The 24,867-nt window shown below is 47.0% G+C and overlaps 4 protein-coding genes across 4 annotated transcripts; 1 reads left to right on the top strand and 3 right to left on the bottom strand.

Annotated features, from left to right (window-relative positions):
- Positions 1–2,052: 2,052 nt before the first annotated feature.
- Positions 2,053–2,868, bottom strand: LOC136190080 (ATP-dependent DNA helicase PIF1-like). The gene has a single exon (XM_065978151.1). The coding sequence runs from the start codon at positions 2,866–2,868 to the stop codon at positions 2,053–2,055; it is 816 nt and encodes a 271-aa protein (XP_065834223.1).
- An 8-nt stretch (positions 2,869–2,876) lies between these two features.
- Positions 2,877–6,674, bottom strand: LOC136190079 (uncharacterized). The gene is made up of 5 exons (XM_065978150.1): positions 6,436–6,674; positions 6,284–6,394; positions 5,072–6,225; positions 2,965–5,024; positions 2,877–2,915 (listed from the first exon to the last, which is right to left on the bottom strand). Exons 1-5 carry the CDS (start codon positions 6,672–6,674, stop codon positions 2,877–2,879), a joined length of 3,603 nt encoding a protein of 1,200 aa, XP_065834222.1.
- Positions 6,675–19,113: 12,439 nt separating this feature from the next.
- Positions 19,114–19,563, bottom strand: LOC136190077 (uncharacterized). The gene has a single exon (XM_065978149.1). It carries the CDS (start codon positions 19,561–19,563, stop codon positions 19,114–19,116), a length of 450 nt encoding a protein of 149 aa, XP_065834221.1.
- Positions 19,564–22,413: 2,850 nt separating this feature from the next.
- LOC136190076 (jerky protein homolog-like) lies at positions 22,414–23,881 on the top strand. The gene is made up of 2 exons (XM_065978148.1): positions 22,414–22,940; positions 22,996–23,881. Exons 1-2 carry the CDS (start codon positions 22,414–22,416, stop codon positions 23,879–23,881), a joined length of 1,413 nt encoding a protein of 470 aa, XP_065834220.1.
- The last annotated feature ends 986 nt before the right edge of the window (positions 23,882–24,867 follow it).

The following is a 24,867-nucleotide window of genomic DNA, read 5'->3' as shown; positions in this document are numbered from 1 at the left end:
CCTAGAAACTTTTAGTTAAATCTGGCGTAAATAAATCTGGCGTAAGTCATTATTCTTCAGAAAAGATGGCTCAGCAATTTTAATCTGATTATCAGTTTCTGAAGCGGACTTGTTTACCTAAAAGCAAGCAAAGAAATAAAATTCTGGCTTCTAAAAACCAGACTAGCTAAACTTGAATGGAAGTCGTCAGAAAATATACCTTAGGACATATTTTGTGTAATTTAATGCTCTTACAAAAGAGGATTTAGCAAGAGTGTAGAATGCTGTAATAGTTGTGGGGAACGCTTGACTTTACGAATTTTTGAAGAGCTCTCTCATTTCTCCTAGCGGCTTTCTATTGAGGAACTTTGGAGCAACAATGCGCGTCAACAACTTCAAGCGTCTTTGTTCTACCAGAGAGATATTCTTTGCTGTCTTCAAAAGGAACAAAGCGGTTTGCAGTATTTTTGTTCTCCGTTTAATCGCTTTGTTGACGTGTTAACGTTCTGAAAATATTCTTTACATTTTCAACGACCAATGTCAGAAAAGAAAACGCAAGAGTGCTACAGCGTCTTTCTTCAAAGTGCCATTGCAGCAATACTTTTGCTGTACGCAAAAATTTAACGCACTAGTCCTCAAATTCGGGAAAAGTCCGACGATAAAAAGGTAAAGACAACAATAACAAAGACGACATCGAAATTAAGGAAGCATGGATGGAGAGATGGAAACCAATAATCGCGTTCATCGATCGCTGGAAACGGAATTTCGTCCACGGAGGTGCTAACGAACCTGCAAAATGACTTCATGCTTAGCTAAGTGCACCGAGTTCGCTCTGCCTGACGATAGCACCTAAAACGAGCTCGTCTCTATTTCCCTAGTATTCGAGGGAAAATTTCGCGCAGGCGCAAACATTGTGTACTAGCCGCGAGTCCATACGGGACTCGCATCCGAAAAAAGGCCTGGGGACGAGGCTAGTAGCTAAGTACTCTAACTAAGTACTAACTATTGAGTAGTTCGTCAGCCGCACGCGTCACGGATTCAATCTCAACACTCGAGTCACTCAAACTGGCACTGCATAACACAGGACTCAAAACGTTCGTCTATAGACCCTATTTGTTTTAACTGCGCATGTCAGCGGCAGCCATTTTAGGTGGGGATCAGTGTCTAACGGAAGTGGTCACGAGACCGAATTGTGGGTCAGCGAAAGCTTTTCAAAGGCCATTCTCCTGTTGATCGAGCTTCTAATAGATCAGAGAAGGTTTTGAATGCGTCAGCGATCGACTGCGGCATGCAGAAAGAGAGAAATCGGGCGATGAGGACTCTTTTTCGAAAGGCTTTTCCTGCATCGCAGAATCACTTGGCTTTATTCGTAGACAAGTCCACTTACCCGGTCTTCGACCGGGTTGCAGGATAGCGTAGGAGCTTTTGTCATTTATTTAGAGTACCTTGAGGTGACGTTTTCGCGTCTGTGTTAGCATTACCCAGGCAACACCAACGTGGAGGTCCAGACGCTTCGTTGCCCAAAATGGCGGTAGTTTTGAGTAGTGAAAACAGACAAATGCAAAGATAGACAGAAAGAAACTGCACAACTACAGAGAAAAACTACACAGACAAACACACAGATGCGAAGACAGACAGGCAAAAACTACACAGATGAACACATAGATGGTTAGGCAGAGATGCAAAAAATACACAGACAAACACACAGATGCGAAGACAGACAGGCAAAAACTACACAGATAAACACATAGATGGTTAGACAGACAGTCAGAAACTACACAAACAAACACACAGATAAGGACACAGACAGGCAAAAACTACACAGACAAACACACAGATGCGAAGACAGACAGGCAAAAACTGCACAGATAAACACATAGATGGCTAGACAGACAGGCAGAAACTACACAAACAAACACACAGATAAGGACACAGACAGGCAAAAACTACACAGACAAACACACAGATGCGAAGACAGACAGGCAAAAACTGCACAGATAAACACTTAGATGGTTAGACAGACAGGCAGAAACTACACAAACAAACACACAGATAAGGACACAGATAGGCATGTTAGCAGAGGACTTCGTGATAGACGACATTTTTGGTTGTTTTGTCGTCAGAACAGATATGAAGATTTGCGTTTGAGGACACTCGACTGCAACCGACGTAAAATTGTCCGTGTGTAAAACATTTTTCTTTTAACTGTAATCCAGTCACTTTTAGAGTTTGACCTTGTGCTTTGTTTGTGGTCATGGCGAGGCAATGCTTGACTGGAAATTGTCGTCGTCGAAATTGAAATGGAAGTCCTGTTTCGCTCGGAGACAGCGGAATCATGGGTAAGTAGAATTTTTCTCCTCTTTTTGGGCCGGTGGCAATGGTTGTTTCAAGACATTTATCCATCATTTTTGTAAGGATAACTCGTGTGCCATTTGCGATTCCTGGAGCTAAGTTGCGGACGATCATGAGGGGAACACCAATTTTAAGGCGAAGTTCGTGGGAAGGTAGTCCAGATATTTCGAGAGAGTTAAGGAACTCTGCTGGGTAAAGAATCTCTTCATTTTCGTCAACTGCTCTATCGATAGATTTGTACATTCTCTCATCTCCTGGAATGTCTTCTAGCAGGGCCAAATTGATTTCACGTACAGATTCATTGTGTGGAGCTAGAATTGCTCTTTCCATTAGCCAGGATACGTTGTTGAAATTGTCTTTGAGATTGAGATAGACGGTATCGATGAGTTGCCTTGTCGTAGTCGTTGTGCTTCCAAGGTCTTCGGGGATTTCGATAGAGTGTGGTTCGTCCATATAGGGCAGCTGTCCGTCTCCGATGCGGAGTAAAAGAGCAGCAAAATTTGCAGCGTTTGTATCGTTGTGTAAGTGAACACGCATATTGGTTGTTAGTGTGTATTTTTCAACATTGTTCCAGAGGTGTGACGCTTTTAGACAGGCGTCGATTTGATTTGCGCGGGCGCCTCCCTGAATGACAGGAAGGGTCTGACGGAAGTCTCCAGATAGAATCAAGAGCACGCCTCCAAATGGGATGTTGTTTTTTCGTATATCTTGTAATGTTCCATTGAGAGCTTCAATGGCTTTCTTATTCATCATTGTCGCTTCGTCCCAAAAGATGGCTGCGCAGTCTTGGAGTAGAGCTGCAGTTGCAGTTCCCAGTTTTATATTGCACATTGGCTGGTCGGCAGTTTGTAGATTAAGCGGGATTTTGAACGTCGAGTGAGCTGTGCGACCGTTTGGTAGAAGTTGGGCTGCAATACCACTGCTTGCTACAGCTAAAGCGATTTTTCTTTCCGATCGTATTTTTGCTAATGCGATGTTGATTAGATATGTTTTTCCAGTGCCTCCAGGAGCGTCAATAAAGAGGAAACCGCCTCTGTTTTCGGTAATAAGAATTTTGATTCGGTCGTAGATTACTTTTTGATCTGCTGTCATAGCGACTTCGCCATCTGTAGCTAGTTGTTGGAGTTCGTCAATGTTATACGACGTTTCGTTAATCATTTCGTTAGAGAGAGTTCTTGCTCCTTGTCTGGAGGGAGTAGGCAAATCAAAGTTTTCTAAATTTCTTCCGCTCATTCGGTAGACGATGTCTTCAAGTCTGATAAGGGCTTCGTTGAACATTGCATCAGTGAATTCCTGCGCCGATGGTAGTTGAGACGTCATCTGGCGTGACCGGTGGCGGATGTCTTCCGTCATCGATTCTTTGTAAGTTTCCCAGAGTTCGGCTGAATGTGAGGGCTGACAGGTGGTAAGAATAACGGCAAATAGTGTTCGCAACGCACTTGCTGTGGCGTACAGAGCAGCTTCTTGCATTGCAGTTGACCAGTGCGCATCGTCTTCGAGGAGTCCCATCGATCGACAGGCTTCACGAAAATTGACTTTGATTTCGCCGTCAATTGTTTTGAGATGATCAAAAGAGTAGACTCCCGTTTTGTGGTGAAGAAGTAAACGAACGAAGAAGCATTCACTTTGGTTGGGATGGATGGTGTACATGCGTCCGATGACGTCTGACTTCTTGAAGCTGGTTAGTTGTCCATCCGCAGTCGGAGCAGGTCTGCCTTGTTTTCGGGGATTCCATACCTTTCTTTGTGCATCCCAGGTAAAGTATTCAGGAACGTTAATGTAGAGCAAATTAGAGACAAACTTCTGGTCAGGTGTTATCGGTGTTCTTTGTGAAGGTCGATGTTTTTGGCAGAGATCAAAATATGCCGTTAGCTTAGTTTTTGGCGGGTTTTGGGCTACGTCAAGGGCAGTGTCTTCGGTAAAGAGGACCCTCTGTCCGTTTGGAAGGTGAACTTGTAGGGTGGTCACGGACGGATAGCGGTCATGTATGCTATGACCAAGTAGCCTCCAGCAGGCTTCACAGCAGCTGACGTATCGTGCTGCTTGAAATACGTCTATTTCGTCACGCCGATTACGTCTTTGTAAAGCAAAAGCAGCCATGTCGGATCCTTTGTTCACATACTTAATGACGTATTGGATTGCTTTGACACTGCTGCAAATCTCGACGTTGATATGAGAGTCATACATTTCGCTGAGCATCGGTGAATATGGCACAACCCATCGATTGTCGATAGTCACTTCGCGGCCGAGCACCTTTCGAGTTGTTGTGTTTCCGCCTTCGCCAGGTTTTCGTCTGCGGTAAAGGGGATATCCGTCGTTTGAGTATTGCGTTTCACTAATAAACTGCTTTGGAAAACCCTTGCTACATTGTCCATCTTTCATGCAGGGGGCGTTGGGATTCAGTTCTCCACAGGGACCGTGTATCATGTTGGATGTCACGATGTCGTATAGGCGAGGGTTTGTAGCCTTATCTGGTATTTCAGCCGATATAATGGAATCTATGTCTTCGGAGCGTATTGGTTTTTGAAGCCATAGCAGCGTGTGAGAGTGTGGAAGTCCTCTCTTTTGCCACTCAATCGAGCAGACGTGCGCTTGAACTTTTCCAAAAAATTCTTCTTCGTCAGGTCCTTCATAATCGCCTTCTTTTTTAAGTTGAAGACTCGTGCAATGATGTCCGGCCTGTCGTTTGCTATCTGCGTTGTGAAAAGTTCATTTTTAATTTCTTTCCATTTTGGATTACACGTCATCGTAATGAAAAGAGAAGGTCGCCCAAACGTGCGGACGTAGGTCATTGCGTCCTGGGTGCGTTGATGCATGTAGCGTGGCCCGCCCGTAAAAGTGCTGGGTAGTATAATTTTCTGTCCAATGTTGGCCGGATCTTCGTCGTTTCGCAGTATAGCGTCGGTGAAGTCGGAGTAAGTCTCAGCTCTTAACTTTTTCTGATCTCTTCTGAGAAAGTTAAGTCTCTCAGTTTCGACTTTGACGTACATGTCAACGACGAATTGCTGCATTAGCCTTCGACAGCGGTGCAAAGTATTGAAGTTAGGTAGTCGCCGAATCATAAGCATATGGCTGTAGAATTGCATAGAGGATACCTTTCGGTCTTTGCTGGTACGATAGTCAATCGAGTAGCCGTCTTCTCCTTTGGGAAAAAGAACTGGATACTGCAGAGGGTCGTAGCTTCGGTGCGTTTCTGAAATGCGGTCGAGATGTCCGTCATCCACATACTGGAGAACAATGTCTCTCCTGCCGTATTTTTCGTTTGCCATCAACACTGCAACCTCTTCGCAGGAAGGAGCATTATATCGCCCTCGGTGGGCGTTAGTGGGTCGCTCATTTGCGTCAATAACCAATTTGTACTCCTCTCCGTGTTCGGAAAAAATATCGCGCGCTTTTTTCAAGCTGCGGACGTAAGCATTGTTGGCGTGCAACATTCTCTGCAAGTGTAGAAGAATGTCATCATCGAGGCCTGGGATGATGCTGTTTCGTAGAGATGCTTCGATGTGCTCGTCACCAACAAAGTAGAGTTGAGCAAATTGGGGACCGCTGTTTTGTCGTGGGGAAAGGCCGCCAATTCGGTGGTATACTTGTCCTTGAACCTTGAAACACGGAGTCCAACCTCCTGAGAAGTGAATCTGATTGCATCCCATGGAAGTCATGTTGAAAGCCGAATTGTACTTCCGAATATTGGCGAGGAAATGCGTCGACTTTTCGTTTTCAGCCAATAGTAGTTCATCGAGAGGATGCGGAGGCATTTGTAGTATTGGAACCTCGACCTTTCCGTAATTGCAGCAGACACCCATAGCCTCTTCAAGCCAAAAGAGAGCGTGACAAAAAGGACATTCGATCGACATTCGTCCAATGTCGTTAGGTATGACAATGCCTGGCGTATACCTACGTGGAAAAATTTATTTAACAATTGCGAGTAATTGAAAATCGAGAAGCTATAGACCTGTACGCAGTAGGTCTGTCGTCGCGTGCTAAACGCTGGGTTTCTCTTCTGGTCTCCGTCGGCGGCATAGAAATGATCTCCGTCTCCGTCGGTGGCGTGGCATCGTCAGTTCTAGGAGACAAAGAGGATGAGTGTCCCCCTGCTCAACGTACCTTTGAGTGTGTTCTTGCGTCGTAGAATGAGCCGCTGGGTCCTCTGCAGAGTCAGTCGAAGAGCGTTGATCTTCGTTCGTTGGAGAGCGTTGATCATCCGTCTGCTTTCGAGCAATATCGCTACCGCTTCGACGTCGATGAGACCCCGGAGAGGGATTTTGTTCTTTTCTAGATTGTCTCTCTTTGTACCGCTTCGCTCTTGGCGTCGTGGCAAGGAGGGTTCGTTTTTTGGGTGGCATATTCGAAAACGCTTTGCGAGAACCCGTACGTTTGTCGGTAACGGTCCCGGATACAGAAAAACGCCAAATTCTGAACTTTTTGACTAAACAGACAACGACGGGGTTTGAGTAGTGTTATTTTCTCTCTCGCTAGGCGTAATTTAGCTCACTAAAGCCTTTTGGGCGTGAATAGAAACGACGCATGCGTCTATGGTGGGGTCGACGTCATAGAGGTCGCGTCTGTTACCCGGATTTTACCTACAATGTCGTCTCGCAAGCGTGGCAAGTTGGATGAGTTTCGCGATCTCGAAGCGATCAGCGGTAGCCCGAACGCAAAAGTTGAAGGAGTGGTGACGGAATTGTCGCCAATGAAGGAAGGGAAGAGTCGAGAGGGAAAGAAACGTCGTGAATACTTCGAAGGATGGCTGGACGACGGCAAGAAGTCTGTTCGAATGGTCGGATTTACGCCCACGGTGAGAAGAAAGCTTGCAGAGAAGATGGAGGGCGGGTCTTCGTTGAGTCTGAGTCACTGCAAAGTGCAGTTTTCATCGTTTTCAAAAGACATGGAACTGTTGCTCTCCGATGACACTGAAGTCGTGTCGTCGCCAAAGAAGTTCAAAGTTACTGATAAAGAGGCAAAAGGGAGTCAGAGTGGCGGAGGAGAAAGTGGCGAGGTTCCGTTGATGCTATTGCGCAATGTCGTCGACCTTCCGATCAATTCTCGTGTGACGGTGGAGGGAAAGGTCATTCGAGTCGACGCAGCAAAAAGTATATCGGAAGGGCGAAAGTTGCAGAATGTTGTAATTGCTGATGAAGATGCTTGTCTGAAGATGTCCTTGTGGGAGGCGGAGGTTGGTTCTGTTGAAGAAATGAAGAGTTATCGATTTTCCGGCGTAATGGTCAGAAGCTTTATGAATAAGAAGCATTTGTCAACCTGTCGGGATCGCTGCTCTATTGAAAATATTGATGATATTGGCGACGTCGTTTCTATTGAAAGTCTGGATGAGGAGAAAGTGATTCTGAAGAATGCTCAAGTAGTTGGTGTTCTTGATTTCAAGAAAGTCACCAAGTGCTTGTATTGCAGTGGATCCGTTATCAAAGAAGATGCCGACTTCGGCAAATGCGATAGCTGCCTTATGTTGCAGATGATTGATGGTAGCAGAAGTCTGTCGGTGAAGATGCTCATTCTCGACGGTGACGGCCAACAACGCACCGTTCGTGCATTCGGTGCAGTCGTCGAAGAAATAGCTCGTCTTCGCGGAGATGATGTGACGGAGAGGAAATTGCTGAAAGCTGCCCGATTTAGCGCCGTTGAAATGGACGGTGTTCTTCAGTCGGTTTCCAGGGGTCAGTAAGAAGAGAAGAGATATTTGCGTTTTCAGTTGCGTTTTGAGTTGAAGATGATTTCGTGGGGGAAACATTTGCCTGCTTGTGTCGCGGCAAATAACGATTTGGGGATGACTTTTATTTGCATGCTTGATGTCGCAGCAAATAACGATTAGGGGATGTTTTTTCGTTGAAATAATATTTGCATGCTCGTGTCGGATTGGGAATGCTTTGGAGAATAAGCACATGAATTTGGAGAATAAGCTCGGGAATAAAAGTCTTACTAAACTATACTGACGGCAGTGGCCCGGATACGACGTCAAGAACGTCATGTACCCTCGAAGGGTCATGTACCCTCGAAGGGGACGCCGTCGGGCGAAAACCCGATCACGCGAAGCGGAAGGACGGGAAAGAGCTTTTCCGCGAGTGCGTCAAGAGAGCGACGACGAAGCGTATGGCAAGAACGTCACGTACCCTCTAAGGGGACGCCGGCGGCCGAAAACCCTATCACGCGAAGCGGTCACGACGGGAAAGAGCTTTCCGCGTCGTCGCGAACGCGTCGAGAGAGCGACGACGAAGCCCATTGTGACAAACGCTCGAGAGCCGCGCCCACTCAAGATGGCTGTCGCGCTTATAAGTATAGATGCATTCGATAGTACATAAACAGTTCTTTAATAGAATATATCTTGCGTTTGATCCTAAACCTTCATTTTGATGTGCTGGCATGTCCTTAGCGCAAGTTTTCCGCCACATTCCACGCAATATCTGAGGAGCTGTTTGCATCTTACGGCCGCAAACGAAAATTCAGAGGCGGCAAAGCATGCTGAGTACCCCTGTGTTTCAACAATACTCGCGAGGACGCCGAAAAGGAACTAAAATTTTACACTTTGCCAAAAGAGAACTCCGAACGCAAGCATTACGTCGTCCAATAACGTGGAAGCCAGCAAAGCATCACAGAGTGTTCTAGCGTCCAAGCTCTCCGTTTGCCGTCGTCTTTCGGGAAAGTGTAAAATTTTAATTCCTTTTCGGCGTCCTCGCGAGTATTGTTGAAGCACAGGGGTACGCAGCATGTTTTTCCACCTCTGAATTGTTGTTTGCGGTTGTAAGATGCAAACAGCTCCTCAGACATTGCGTGGAATGTGGCCGAAAACTTGCGCTAAGGACATGCCAGCACATCGAAACGAAGGTTTCCGATCAAACGCAAGCTATATTCTATTAAAGATCTGTTTATTTATTATCGAATGCATCTACAAATAAAGCCCTACGTGATTCTGCGATGCAGGAAAAAAGCCTCTCGAAGAAGGAGTCCTCATCGCCCGATTTCTTTCTTTCTTGAAGCCACAGTCGATCGCTGACGCATTCAAAGCCTTCTATGAGAAGCTCGATCAAAAGGAGAATGGCCATTGAAAAGCTTTCGCTGACCCACAATTCGGTCTCGTGACCACACCCGTTAGACTCTGATCCCCACCTAAAATGGCTGCCGCTGACATGCGCAGTTAAAGCAAATAGGGTCTATTGGTGCAAAGTTCGTGGTGGGAACACCATCGCTAACCACAAGAAGCCATGAGGAACGTTTGAAAGACAACGTGCTCTTGTAAATACATCCGGAAAATTATACGTACGGGAACAATATGCACGTAAGTCTCAGCATAGATCTATGGTCCCAGGTGTGATGAACGTTGATATCAACTATCATAGATAGTATATGTACACCTGCACGCAGTGCACGAGCTCAGTTGAGGTAGTTGTTGTACTCTGTGTCTGTAACGAGAGCAAGTGGTAGAACACGACCACAGCCTCAACTTGGGCCTATCCGCGTTACATGATGTCAGGAGTCTAACTGTATTTCACAATCGCAATGGCAGAAAACGGAGATGTCGCGCCAGTCGCTGCAGCGGCTGAAGCTCGCTCGTCCTATTCTGCTAAGAAACCAGCAGCTCTGGATCTCTCAGACCCAGAGCACAACGGGGAAAACTGGAAGAAATTTGCCCGTAGCTGGAGGAAATATGAAGACGCAACCGGACTCTCGGAGAAAAAATCACACAAGAGACGCTCCGGAATGCTAAGAACAGTCGTCGGAGACGATGGGCTCGATGTCCTCGACGCATTCCAATGGGAAAATGAAGAAGACCAATACGTCATAGATAAGATCTTCGAGAAATTCGAGCAGAGGCTCGTGCCGCAAATGAACGAGACACACGAACAATACAAGTTCTCTACACGAATGCAAAAGGAAAATGATCAAATGGTCGCCCACATCACAGCCATCACCAAGCTCGCGAAGACATGCAATTTCGGAGATGAAACCAACAAGGTGGTTTGCGGACATCTCATCGCCGGTCTACGGGACGCCGCTCTACGGAAAAAGCTATTGTCCAAACGAGAGATAACGCCGCGTCGTCGTTGAGTTCAAAAAGACCGCCTCTGTTTACATATTTTATCCAATTGTTTGCCGTATTCTAGAAATGAAGAATCACTAGCTCCTCCCACCGCCAATCGACTGAGACACTCGGTAAAACGGCGCTTTTTGCCGAAGGATTTTTTATGCTTTTTTAATAAGGCGAATGGAACATAGCCGGCGGCGTATCGAATAATATTTTCTCCCTCGTCGGTGAGCCTCGAGACAAATTGAGCCGCAGCAGACGACAACTCTAACTGTCCTTCAACGGCTGACATAACGGTAGCCATCAGCGTTTTGGAAACCAGTTGTTGAATATGTGGGTCTTCATGAAGGTCACCCGGCACTCGTGGAAATCCTTCCAAAGCTTGTCGCAATTAGTTAGTTTGGCTTTTGAGCTTGAAGCGGCTGCCAGGCATATTTTCGTAACCGCTTGAAGCATTTTTTCATTGAATCGATTGCGCTGAAGACGAATTTCGGCTCGAACGATCTTTTCTCCCGCAGTTCGAATTTGTTCTGAGCACAGAAGAATTCTTTCAGACCTTCGCAAGAAAAGAGGATCGTTTTCGAGGCTTCGAAGTATCTCAGTCGCGCAGGAACTCATCGGGACAGAGCCACTATGACGGGACATTACCACACGTGACCGAGACACGCATACAATGTACTACAGTGCGTGCGTTTCTTATCCCTATTATCTAGTATCCCTGATAGAACCTACTCGACTCCGCTTGATTTTAACAAGAAAAAGGAAAAGAAAACGGAAATGCGAAGCAACATTTGATAAAATGATGATGTAAGGGGAGTCAAAGTGGGCGAAACCTCCTTTGAAATCAACTTGAAAGCCGTAGGCGTGGCATAGCTGCAGAAAGGTTGATCGGTAAAGCAGCTGGCAAATTCCTCCAAAATGACTACATCCTGGTTATCGTATCCGGAAAGCCACTTATTACCGGAGGGCCTAATGTAACAGGAGCCTCGCGTAGCCAGGCCCTTCTCCCTGATCTCCCGTATAAACACGGGAGGGGAGAAGGGCCTGGTACTTCTAAGGTGCGAAAAGGTCACGTGGGACCCCCTTTGGGGGCAGCGGTCAGTCATGTGCTTCTTTAAATACTTGTCTTAACACCAAGGTAGTATCGCTCTCGTGCACTCGTGCTTAGGTCTCGTGCAGGACCATGGCTCTCGTGCAGGGACTTGGCTCTCGTGCTTCTCTTCGCTAACGCACTCGACCAACCATGGAACCTGGTTTTTACGAAGATCGCGTTGCCTGGTAGGCAGATTTGCAGATTTTCGCACAATTTGCATGGTCTGCTTTTTTTGGTGACATGTAGGCTGAGAGAACAATAAGTTGAGAGTAGTGCTCATTATGTTTCTGTGGCGGATGTTCACAACGATTTACGAATATACGCTAATGTCGATTTAAGTTCCACGGAGATGGGACGAGTGACGAAAAGGGCATTCCCTCACATCAGCAGGACCAAGCGCAGCATTGGATGGACCTACACAGGAATTCGAAGGAAAATAAAATTTGAAACGCGAATTTGAATGTATTTTATGTGACCTTTCTCGGGTGACATGCAAATGTTAATTCATTCTTTCCTCACAGCCTCAACCCAAGCTACTTCGTCAATAGATTGGGAGGCTGTGCACCGTTGCCTATCGGTCGAGATGCAGAATCTCGTCTCTTCTGACGAGGGCTATTTAGATGTGGATGTCACTGAGCAGTGCCGCGCTATGTGAGCCATGGCTCCGAATTTGTGGAGGGTGATGGGAAGTGTCATGGGCTGCAGGAACAAGAAGGCGCCTGACGATTTTGTTCTGAACGTTGTATCCCTGATGATGAAGCAAAGATCAAGAATGAAAGCAGCAAAAGCTTTTCCACAGCTTACATCGTTATTTCTCATTAGTCACGCTGCTCCTAAACAAGTATTTCAAATACTTGTTTTTGTGCATTAGACTTCTTTTCATATGTTATTTAGGTATTGGCGGCTATGAACACCTTGGGGCTGTGCATGTCCTACACCGCCTCGTGGGACTATCTCAGAACAGTGCCTAGCAAGAATGTAGTCCCGGAACGACAACCATTCTGTCCAAGGATTTTGTCCTACGACAAACTTAATATTACCAAAAATGTGCACCACGAGCGCCAAGGTAAACAGACGAAACGGTTCATGCAACCGCGGTTCAAATTCTGTTCAGGGCATCATCAAGAAAGGTGGGATATGACCACACGCTTAAGTTCGTTGTGCGTCGCAAAATCCTGGAATAATTGGCGGTTTGGAATTTCGCAGGTATGGGAAGAAAGAAGTCGTTGACGGTCCGAAAACATGCTTAGAGATCACCGGCTACTCGTCACGACCTTTGTGTGCCCATGTGGGACCGCTGCCATGCTTGCACGTGACAAGGTGGTAACCATTTTGATCAATCGGATTTCCACATTTGCAAGTCGTAATGCATGCCGGAAAAGGAAGAGGCTGGCCCAGCCTCAAGAACACTGCTAAGCGAAACTCGCAAGGTTTCAGCGCAAGCATCCTTGAGGTGGGCACAGCCTCCAGCCAACGACCGGCATGCTTTCCTTGGCACGAACGGAGACGTGATAGATCCTTATTGTCGACAGCTTCCGACGAAAGATGATTTAAGGTGGCATTATGAATATTCCGCCCCCTTTTAAAAACATATGAAATAAAGTTTTTGGACTATCATGCATTGCTTACGGTGCACCTTAGACCGTCCTCACCTTCTTGCATCTTACCGATTTCCAAAGAAACCAGCCAAATTCGAACAAAAAAATTCAAAAACGACCGTTAGATATGAGTATGACCGAAATCTAGCGTACCTGTTCGTCGTACATCTGCAATCGCTTCGAAAATGGTCTTTCCAGTGATAGTTCCTAAAGAGCTATTGCTCAAAAGAATTTTACGACCAACTTTTGACTGTTCCGTTTCGTCGGAGGATTCGAAATTCTTGATTTGGCTTTCCTTGGCCCGATTCTTTAGTCGAAGCAACATGTTGATATCAATGCAGTGTCTTCTATCTTCTAGGAGAGAATGGCATCGTTGTAGGGCAAACCGAAGGAAAAATAGCCACCGATTACCGCGATGTCGGCCATTTTGGACTTCTCTACATAATGGCTCCCAAAGTTGAGGGGCGAGTACGTCGCTTTTTCGTCCATCTTCGAGATCCAAAATGAGTCAACGCAAGATGCGTATTGACCATTTACCCCGTTTCCGATGCGTTTTAGAGACTACCGTAGCTCTAGCGAGAGTCCCGAATCGGCTAATCGAGCACCGTTTCACGAAAATCGGCCTACGCCATCGATGTTGGTCGCGAAATCTTCTGTCGCTTTCGTCTATCTTAGGGAATGCGTTTTCGTGCCTAATCGGTTTGATTTCTTTTTGTGGAAGGCCGTTGAGCAGTACAACTGGGAAAGGAGCAAGCCGTGGCGAAGGCGTCAAGTCGCGGAGTTGGGAGCCATGACGTGTGAACTTCATTAGTCAGGAATGCAAGACTACGCGCAACAAAACGCAAACAGATCGATTACACGGGGACCTCCTAATCGAACGCTTGGAATTCGGGGTTCAAAAGATCCTCTTCAGAGATGCTAAAGCCACCGAAATCGGGGTCGTTTTCGTCGCCTCCAAATAGCGCTTCAAACAATTCGTCGTCGTTCTCGCCGCCGCCGCCGCCGCCGCCGCCGAAAGGATTTAGTTGAACGACAGCTGGAGGGTTCGGGTTGTTTGCCTGCTTTTCGACGGCTTCGGTATCTTCTACCATGTTCGACGGTGAAGAATGGCGCTGGGCGTTGATCCGACTTGATCTTCTTGTTGATGGAGCTACGCTCTATCAATTACCTTAGATAAGAAGTGGGCTATCCAGAATGTCAAACAAGGCTTACAGTTGATGGGCCGGGACCGTAATCTTCATCGCTGGACTCACTTTCACTCTCGGACGCTTCCGTACTAGTAGTTTCGTCGTCTAGATCAGTCTCAACGGCACCGCGTCCTATGGAGTGAAAGAATGAGACAAAACGGTGATCGCACGCAACAAATGCCTACTTTTTTTCCTCGAGGTCCATCTTCCTTTTAGTGGCCGCTTAGCATTTCCCCTTCCTTTTCCTTTACCCCTGCCTCTGCCTCTCTCCCGTCCTCTCTGTGCTTCAGTTTGATCTCCAATCTTCCCTCCGTCTTCGTCATCACTGACGTGGCCATTCTCGCCTTGCCTTCCGCGCCTGCCTCTTCCTCTTGCCCGCCCTTTACCTTGACCACGACGCGAAGCTGTGCGACGACCGGGGACGTTATCGGCGGCTCCTTCAGCGACAGTACCAAAGGCACCAGGAGCGTATGTTGCCCCCTCTTGCCGCTCTTGCCGATCCCGCCTCTGTTTTTTTCGCTTTTTCCTCGATGCCCTTGCTCTCTTCCACTCGCTAGTGTTCTTCATATTTGATGCTCGGATACGAACATCATCCAGGCTCTGGAAAGCTGACAATGAATGCTTTCCACCTGGCGTCTTTGCGACCTCCAGTACGCGAGCAAAAGCTTTTGAGCCGTGATTGAATTGGCAAGCGGCAAGCCTTGCCGCTGCCGTTATTATTGCAGGCCCTTTATACTTTGCTTTGTCAACGTAACCCCAAAGGGTGTTGTGGAAAGACTCATTCTACAGGTAAATGTAGTACAAACTGATAAAATATTTTATTTCAAACTTACGTCGTTCTGGGTTAGACCTTCTCGGCAGCTTTCCAGCAGCGCTGGAGATGAAAGAACGTCAAAGATGGCCTTGAGTTCGTGGAAGAAGGCGTGAGGCAGCGCTTTTTTTTGCGGCCCAGGTGTAGCGCCAGCTTGAGCTCGACGCCACCAACACCACGAGTTTTCCCCTTCGGGGCAAAACTGGTGCTGGTCGTCTTCCGTTTGGGGGCAGCAAGTAGGCCCGTGCTCAAATGCGTGCCCTGGAGACGGCTTTTGAAAACTGACCTAAGAAAAAGGTATGTAGTAAATTTATATTTATTTTCTCTTTTTGCTCGCCTTCTTATTTTTGTTATAAGGCATTATACTGTGATAAAGAGAGGCTATCACGCTCTTTCTCATTTTTTCGACGTCTCCGCCGTTAGCCTTTATGGCGTAGCCATAGTTCGAACTAAGGCTAAAGAAACTTAGAAGTCTTGTTATGAGCAATATCTATTACACCTACTGGTCAATCATGAAGTGCGTGAGGCGATTAGCTCCATTGACACGTCCTCCATCATCCATAATTATCCTTTTGTTTTCAGAAACGAATTTACGGAGATGAGCACCCATCCTCTTATGCACGTGACCAAAGCAATCAAGCTTCCGGACTGGATGCTCCTCTCCGTAAATTCGTTTCACCGCCTCATATGAGCTGGAGTCACCGTCTCCAATAAACGTCGTATATCTGCACTTTTGTTAAAGGTATGTAAGAATTATTGTAATAAATTACCTCAGTTTATATTTTTCGATCGACCTCGAAAACAGAACAACTGCTCCCTTGTTTTCCATAGCTTTAGCCGAACCCTCGTAATTTCGACGGCACTTGGGTGAGTGATAATCCATCCAGGCGCGGAATGCTGCACTCTCTCTGTCAATACTAAAAGGTTTTATTGCACAATGAAAATGATAAGTGGATGAATTATATTTTACCCCAATTCCTCCATTCTTTGGCACGATCTGCAGTAGGATGAAAAAATGTTGAAGTCGATTACATACCCGTCGAGAACAACCGCCTGAAGACCGTACAGAGAACTGAAGCCTCGTCGAGCCCAAGTGCCGTCAAATGACACAGCAACGTCGATGATGTCGTCTTCCCCTGCTCCTACTCGATTCCGGTGTCTTTGCACTGCTTGGCAAACAGACTCTTCAAAAACCTAATAACGGTTGAGTTTAGTATTCGTATAATAAAAGAAAATATTTATTGAATTACTGTCCCCATAGATTCCGAAAGTGCTTCAATATGAATGTTCCAACTGTCATACAATGGAGGCGGAGGCATATTCATGACACCGGCGAAGCGAACGAAGCTCGCTCGATTGGTTCCTGATCCAATCGCGGCGAGTGTTATACGCCGATTGACGTCGTAGCTTTGTCCCCGAACCCCAGGGCGAAGGCGAGACGTGGCGAATGAGTGCGCCGCCGAGCAGCTATTGCACTTCAAAACAATCTTGGACACGAATCCTCGGTGCTCCTTCTCGTCTTCACAAAGGACAATTTTGCCTTCCAGGCACGTACTGCAAACGGCGAAGCTCGTTAGTGCCGAACTCAGTTGCAAGAGGTCAATTAGGCGGTAAGTCGGTGGATCGGCGCTTGAGAAACGTGTCAAGACGCTACCCTGTGACGTATGCGATGGGCCTTTCCCAGGCCACAAAGTAGGAGCGTCTGCGAGCTTCAGCGACGATATTCCCGCGCCAGATGGGTTCGAAATAGCCTCTTGTTCACTCCCGGAACTGGGAGGTGCTTCGGGGTTGGTTTGAGTGTTCGTAGCGGACCGATCCATCAAATGCCATTGGGTCCCACGAAAGCCAGCTCTCTTGAACTTTGACTTGCGCCCCATTTCGATTGAGAGGACGTGGAAATAAGCAAGAAAACGCAGGTATTTGCCGAAGAATGCGACGCGCGTTAGAGAACTCCGGAAAGACGCTCAAATGCAGTTTCTACGCTCCTAGAGACACAGCTTGCTACCGAAAAGTCTGTTTGGAAGAATCTGAAGATTGGCGATGACAAGGAAACGATGAAAGGACGCTTTTTATGGAAGATGGAAGAACGTCTACTAATTGCACCTTTTTTCTAGCTGGCTTGTAATGTCGCACAGCCGCGGAAATCGGCGCAAACGAAAGAGGAAGGTTTGAAGAGCAAGGTAAAAAAACTTAATTTTTTACATGAAATTTGATTCAAAAGTGTGGGCGTTACCCATAGTACCACCTTAACTACGTCTCTAGGTTGTGTCCCGGTCTTGAATCCACTCTTTGGCGAGCGAATAAATGTCCTCTTCCGTTAGTGGGTCCTCTTCGTCGTCAAGAAGGTTGTCGTCGTGAAGAGTGTCATCTTCGCTGTCAGAATCATGGAAGTCGCTTTCCTTAAGACTGTTGTCTAGGCTAACGCGTTGTCCCATACTTCCACTCGCCTCGTCTTCTTCCTCGCACTCCTCAGCGACCGCAAGACTTTTCTCATTCCAAGCGCTTCCATCCGATCTTTGTCTTTCTTCTTTCGCTTCCAGCGGTTACATTCTGCCATTGTTAGCAGATATCGCTCCCGTGTAGGGCCCCACATCCAAGCAACCTTTACGTCAATGAATTAGATTAGCGAATGGGCCAATAAGTGCGGCATCGTTACCTCAATTAAGATAGCTTAACGGTTTCTATTACAACAAGCAACTAAGTGTGAACATATGAAGGTAAATTCATTGGAGAGTTGGCATTCATACAAAAAATATAAATCTGCATCAAGGCAACCACGTTGGAAGCAGTTTGCGCGCGGGCGTTTATGCTGCCGGGGGTAGTGCTCTACCGCGCGCTATCCACCAACCGTTTCTCTCAAAAGCCGACTTCATATTGTGTATTTTGATTATCAAATTCTTTACGCTGTTAGTGTTGTTGTCATTATAGTATCGAATGCACTTCCAACTCAGCGCGGGTTCGTTTTCGCTAGATTTATCGCCACCTCGATTGACGCTAATTCCGCTCCGAGTTCTCAAGCAGCCCACCTCTTTTAGTTGCTCGACTTACGCATTGTGATGTTAGAAAGCTGTATCAATTTTGAGGCGCTCACTCTAGCTCAGATTTGCGCAGTTATGGAGTCGTACGGCTCTGAGCCGGCGCCCACCTCATCCGCAGGGAAGCGGACTCGGCAGTTCTTGAGCCCATCGGGTACAAGTTGAACGTGCAATTAGTCATGTTACCACTAATCGAACTAAGCGATGACACCGCCTCTGACGCTCTTTCCTTGCCGTTGCAGATGTCAGCGCTTTTCTTTTCAACGCCGCTGATTAGGCCGGAGACTTCGCGAAGTTGCCCTTCTGTCGGTCCCTCGTACTCTCGCAAGGCTTTCAACGAACGGTGACAAGTTCTCTGCTGGATTATTTTTTGAGGAATGCCAGCGGTAAACATCCTAGTGGCCCCGGCCACCCGAAAACTATGATTCGACTTGCCCTCGATGCCGCTTTCAGCGCATATTGCCTTAACCATTGTGCTAAACGCGTGTTTGCCAAGCACGCATCGCCCAAAAAACCAGGGTGAGCGAGAATCGGTAGGCGTCTTTGTCACGGGATTGAAATAGAACGCGTCGTCTCGTGCGTCACGCGGTAATCTTCGAAGATAAGTGTCCAAAACGAAGCAATGATATCGCTCGCCTAGTTCTGGAATAGCTTGTTGAACAACGCGTTTGTTTGCTACCTTTAGGTGAGCTCTGCCCCCGGATTGTTTTTCGACCCGTGTAGGTGTACGACTTCACCGGGCTATCAAGATTGCGCGGATCGCGAACCAATTGAGGGAGGCTAAGTGTCCTATGCTCGTCTCCTCCGCGTAGACAAAAGTTCTTTCCATTTAGAAAGAACACGGCTCGAAGGGGAGATGTGGGACAGTCCACCCCGATCACACCTGTCGACTAGACGACCTCCTCCTCCACTTCTCTAATTGAAGCTGTCGACTTCTTCGTTGCTCCTACTCCCTTTGCGCGCAAACGCCGACAAACGACGTCGAATGCATTTCTTAGTCCGACGAAGTTCTCTCCTTGGAAGAAGTTAACTGTCGGGCGGGTCCCGCGGACGACTCTTTGCAACGCAGAGGAGACAATTCAGCGTACTAGGTGGGTATTCTTCGCCTTTCACAATTCTGACCTCAAGCAGAAAGCGCGAAATCCATTTTGAAAGCTCCTCGTCTGATCCGTCGCCGAGAACGTTAAACGGACCGATGTCGCTTGATTTCCGATCCTTCTCGATCAAGAGCGCATTTCGTTCCTCCATCCAGTTGGCGAAAAGCCTCTTGGCCCATGTGTTTGCTTTCGAGGTATTCGGCGGAACGTAACCTTTTTCCGCTTCTCGTACTTGCTCGTCCGTAACAGGCTCGGCAAAGCGACTGAGCGTCGGACCGGGCGCAGGCACGTTTTCGGACACGCGCTTCCTCTTCTTCGGTAGCACGAAATCGTCCAGATCATCATCGTCATCTCCTGCTTCCATCCTCTTTGAGCTCATGGCGAAAAGTGAGATCAACAACGAGTCACGCGGAGTAAATCAATTACCTCCTGTCAATTCGCGAGTCACGCGGTATAAGTCACTTATCACCTGTGAAATCGGGCGGTATGGGATTTATCCGAGTGACACCCGAGGGCCGCCGAGTTATCACCCGAGGCGAAGCCGAGGGTGTTAACAAGGCGTACCCGAGAGTGTCACGAGGATGAATCCCATACCGGGTAATAACTATTACTTAGTATAAATTCGACTTATAACGTTTCATAGTGTCTAAGGCGGCTTTAGTGCCATCATTAACGATTATATGCCTAGGCTCGGTATCTTTCCAACGTGGTAGCGATCTATAAGACAGATTTGATTAGGGTTTGGTTAGGCTTCGCGGTTATGTTTTAACCCTACTGGTTTAGACGAAAGGAGCTATAGAATAGGAGAGACAGACGATAAATGCCATACTATTGACTATAATAGCATCGACTCTCTCGCTGAGCAGAGGACGAGCTGACATTCGCGAGTTCCGTTACGCTGCTGGCGATCAAACTCATACCAGTGCAAACGTGTTTGGAAAAGCCTCCAAAACCCGCTTGAACAATAGCGTTGCGATGGAGCTTGTCCTTCACAAGAAAAGACGGTATCGTGACTTGTTTTTTGTGCAGTTGATGACGTCCATGTCGTCGCCGTTGTCGATGACTACCATGCTGCAGTTTCTGACGGAGGCTGTGACGTTGGCATCGCCGCCATCATAATCGTTGTCGTCCATGTTTCCGTCTTCGCTGTTGCTTCTCGGATCATTGCCAACCTCAGAGGGTTTCCGGAACATCGTCATCTTCCGTCCAAAAAAGACTTTATGCCGGATGAGATTGCCGAGGTTCTTGTGTGGAACACTGTTGTAAAGACATTGATAGACTGACTACAAGATTTTCAGCCCAGCAGAGGTCTTCTCCGCATCTTTCCGCTCTCAGCGTATCGCTAAGAAGTTTCTGTTTCCATGTTTCATGTGACCGCTCAATTTTCCCTTGAATTTGTGGATAGCATGGAGACGAACGAATCATACGTATTTTCTGGCGTTTGCAACCAAGGAAAGCCAAAAACACGATATAGAGCGATTCTGAGGCCAGCGACGAGCCGAAGGGAAACTCCCGCGCCGCCCGCTTCTCTCGAACTCGGCCAATCGCTTCCAAAACTCACCTTACGGCCGGAGGAACGCTGTCGAAGCGTTCGATTCCATTGCCGTTGGGCGAGCGGTCGACTTCGCTTCGTCCAACTCCCAGATTCCATCTGTTAGCGCAAGCGAAACGTTCTGCCCACTGACTAAACATAGCTATGTTTCATAGCTATGTTTCATAGCTATGAATAAAACATAGCTATGAGACAGCTATGAAACATAGCTATGAAACATAGGAATAAAATATAGCAATGAAATATACGAATCAAGTAGCAGGCGTAGCAGTCGGTTTTGATATCAAAAACGACATGGCTTTGGAAGAGATCAAGACCTTGCTCTTGCGCCGTCTAGAACTTATTTACCGAGATGTAGAGAGGTACGAGGACGAAGAAATTACTCCGGAGTTCGGAGATAGCGTCATTTCACGACTGCGGGCATTATACCAGTGAATTGCGCATCTTTCTCATTCTGTTTCAAACACTGAGGATTTACTTGCGTCAGTTAGGTGCCTAATCGGGTTAGTTTCGTCAAGAGTAGCGCCTGAAGGAGAGTGTCTTTCTGCTGAACGTCAGATGACGTTGGGAAGAGGGAGACCATCTTATTCAATAACGCAGCAGCAGTTGGAATACTTCATTGAGAACAATTTTACTTTTCTCGAAATAGCTCGTCTCCTAAAAGTTTCCGTATCTACAGTTCGACGTCGCATGTCACAGTTTCAGCTATACATCGGAGATACGTTCACTTCTATTGATGACGACTCACATTCCGCTCATACAGTCAACCGCCGATTATGGGAACGCCGATTATCCGAATCGGCGATTATCCGGACTCGATTGGAGGTCACGTGCTTATCACTCGCGCTATGCAATGACATAAAAGTATACCTTTGCGCGCGTTAGCTATTACATCCTTACAGAATGCAGTCCAACACGATCGCGTTTGTTTGCTAAATACGAGGAGTGCGTGTGTCCGAAGGCTGGCAGGCGCTTCGAAATGGGCTCCCAATAGTTTTCCTTCGCGAGCCCCGAAACTTCTACGATCCCTTAGCCATATTAGCTACGAGCCAAGGTCTGCAGATGGGTCATTTGGCCAGGGAAGTCTCCAGAATCATTTCTCCAGCTTTAGATGACGGCTGCGTGCTGCTGAAGGGGTACAGAATCCCTTTACGTTTGCCGCTTTTTAAAATCATTATTTTTATAGATCTTTTGTTGGCGCTCCATATTCTAGGGAAAATACTCGTCAATGGGGCACAATTGTTAACAACGCTCAGTGTACTCTCATTCGGATTAGTAGCAAATGCGATGAAAGGAGATTTCTTTCACTTTATGCCGATCTCTTGGACGCTGGCTTGGCTGTTCTTTGAGGAGGCCAGACCACCGACTTCGAAGAAGATTGAAAAAACCGAAAAATTACAGAAAAGGACAATTAATACATGTTTTGAGTGTAGTTTCGTGGCAAGAATAGTTGACCTCGTGGGCTAGATTTAACGCAGTTGACGTTTCTTGTCGGAATGGAGTCTGCTTCAAAACCAGATCGCAAACGTTAGTCCTTTCTATTGCTCACGTTCGCATGCTGAACGATGGATGCAGTTTGACCGTCGTAGCAAGCAAGTTTGGAGTTGGCAAAAGCACTGTAAGCGATTTGAAAAAAACGCTTCTAAAATTATTGAATTTCGGCGCAAAACGGAAGAAATGGGCATTGTAAGGCCAACAAAAGTGATGAAGTTAGGCAGCAATGAAAAGGTCGACGAGGCGGTTTTCCTGTGGTTTAAGCAGGCAAGATTATCTGGGGCCCCCGTTAGTGGCCCACTGCTGTGCGAAAAAGCAATGAGGCTGTCGCAGATCATAGCAGACTCGGACACCTCAAGATTTTCCGCTAGCTCGGGGTGGCTGAAGAGGTTTTGCAAAAGGTTTGCCATTCGAGGGCTGACTTTGAACGGTGAAAAACTGTCAAGCGACTCTGCTGCTGCTGCTGATTTTGCTTCCAGCTTTCAAAAGTTTATTGAAGACGAGGGTCTATCCCTCCATCAAGTATTCAACTGCGATGAGAGTGCACTGTACTTTCGGTTGCTGCCTCAAAAAACGCTAGCTGGCGCTTTCGAAAAATCTGCCAGTGGATGGAAGAAAAGCAAGGAAAGAGTCACAATATTGGCCTGCTCAAACGCCTCCGGCTCCATGAAATTGCCTATTTTGGTGATCGGAAAAACAGAGAAACCAAGGTGCCGAAAGCAATACACAATGAGTAGTGTTTTTAATTCAATGAACTGTTGTCAGGTGCTTTCGTGGAATCAATACCGATTCGCTTCCGACTTTATACTGCGGGAAGAGGAATGCCTGGATGACGCGCGAAATATTTGGCAATTGGTTCAATCGCTGTTTTGTGCCCAGTGTGAAAGAAGCACTCGAACAGATGGGCATCGAACAGAAAGCTGTCTTAATAGTTGACAATTGCTCAGCTCATCCAGGAGTCGAAGAGCTTACAAGCGCTGATGGAAAAATTGTGACGAAGTTTCTTCCTCCAAACGTTACGGCAATTTTGCAGCCAATGGATCAGGGCGTTCTGGTGCAAGTGAAGAAAAAGTACCAGAGAAAGATTTTTCGCAATCTGCTGCTCCAAGACGAACAGGAAGAAGGGTTCTTAGTTCGCAAGTTCTTATCTACGATCAACGTGAAGACGGTAATTGAGCTGATTGCTCAAGCATGGGACGAGGTGACGCCTGAAACCCTCCGAAAGTCCTGGCGTAAAATTCTTTTTGTGCCAAGAGAAGATGGCCCCGGTGACGACACCGTTCACCACGACGATTTGGCTGCAGACGAGCTGGTTGCCCTTCTGACAGGAAACAGCTTCAATTTGGGCTTGCCCGACATTCAGGAGTGGCTTGACAGCTGCGTTAATGAACCAGGCCATGAAATCCTTACTGATGAGGAGATATGTGAAAAGGTGAAAGCGACGGTCAATCCAGCCGACGATTCGGAAGCGGAGCCAGATTCAGAGGAAGAAACTGATCTTCCGTGTTCCGTTTCACACAGTCGAGCGATGAGCATGTTTGACGAGTGTCTCACATGGCTTCAGCAACAGCCCGAAGCTACCTCCTACACCACAGCTGTTTTGAGAGATTTGCGCGAATTGGAAAAGAATCGACACGCTCAAGCAGACTAAAATTGATACGTATTTTGGTCGCAGCCAGTGAATATAGAGAGTTTTCCTGGTGGTACAATATATATACGGGCTTCTGCGCATGAATATTAATTCGGCTCGCTTAACCGAACGTTTCGCTTATCCGAACGACACGGATTCCCGAAGGGTTGGGATAATCGGCGGTTGACTGTATCGCCGACATAAAAAGTATGCAATCCAAACAGTGGTTACCGCGCTGTGTGCACCAAGTTGAGACTGAGGGGCATCAAAGTTCCTATTTACAGAATCCGCAGACTATGTTTTGAAATTGATCCCGCTGGAGCGATGTCGAGGTGGATGATGACAATTGACCGAAGAGCGTATTCTGTGCCCGGACCTAACAGCCTTTGGCACATAGACGGAAATCACAAGCTAATTAGGTCGAGTATTACAGCGTGGATAAGTATGTGCGATGTCCAAATATACATTGCATATTCTTAGGTGGCGACTTGTCATTAATGGCGGAATAGACGGGTATAGCAGGGTCATTACGTATTTGTCCAGCTCGTCAAATAACAAATCTGAGACGGTTCGTCGTTCGTTTGAGAAAGCTTGCGTCAAGCGTGGAATTCCGTCAAGAGCTCGATGCGACCGCGGAGGACAGAACATGTGAGTTTCGGAGTGGATGCTTTCACTCCCGCGAAGACGACCGGGGCGAGGTAGCGTAATCACTGGCAGGTCGGTTATGGAGAGACGTCTATTATCAGGTTAGTAAGATACTTAGTTTATTGTCATTTGAAATTTCTATTTCCTTTGAGGTCACCTCTATATACGATCGCCTCTTTTCTTGCTTATGGCCTCTTAGACATATATTCTGAAAAGGACATGGTTTGTTTTCACTTCACCATTGTCCCTCGCCTCAAACAAGATCTGCAATGATGTGGAACGCACACCCTCTTTCAACGGAACGAAACAGGAGCCCGAACCAACTGTGGATTGCGGGGATGCATTAGAGGGCAAACGGGGTC

The sequence above is a fragment of the Oscarella lobularis genome, chromosome 8 (genome assembly GCF_947507565.1).
Source record: "Oscarella lobularis chromosome 8, ooOscLobu1.1, whole genome shotgun sequence".
In the NCBI taxonomy this organism is placed as follows: domain Eukaryota; kingdom Metazoa; phylum Porifera; class Homoscleromorpha; order Homosclerophorida; family Oscarellidae; genus Oscarella; species Oscarella lobularis.
Note: the sequence above shows the minus strand (reverse complement) of the source record. Positions and strands in the feature narration are given on the sequence as shown.

Bases quoted from the DNA above. Each gene is read 5' to 3' on its own strand.
- LOC136190080 (XM_065978151.1), bottom strand. From the start codon at position 2,868: ATGCGTGTTCACTTACACAACGATACAAACGCTGCAAATTTTGCTGCT.
- LOC136190079 (XM_065978150.1), bottom strand. From the start codon at position 6,674: ATGCCACCCAAAAAACGAACCCTCCTTGCCACGACGCCAAGAGCGAAG. The intron at 5,025-5,071 runs GTAATCCAAAAT...TTCACAACGCAG, and splicing joins TCTTTTCATTACGATGACGT to ATAGCAAACGACAGGCCGGA. The intron at 2,916-2,964 runs GTCATTCAGGGA...CCTGTCTAAAAG, and splicing joins ACTTCCGTCAGACCCTTCCT to CGTCACACCTCTGGAACAAT.
- LOC136190077 (XM_065978149.1), bottom strand. From the start codon at position 19,563: ATGAGCTCAAAGAGGATGGAAGCAGGAGATGACGATGATGATCTGGAC.
- LOC136190076 (XM_065978148.1), top strand. From the start codon at position 22,414: ATGGGCATTGTAAGGCCAACAAAAGTGATGAAGTTAGGCAGCAATGAA. The intron at 22,941-22,995 runs GTGCCGAAAGCA...AACTGTTGTCAG, and splicing joins GGAAAAACAGAGAAACCAAG to GTGCTTTCGTGGAATCAATA.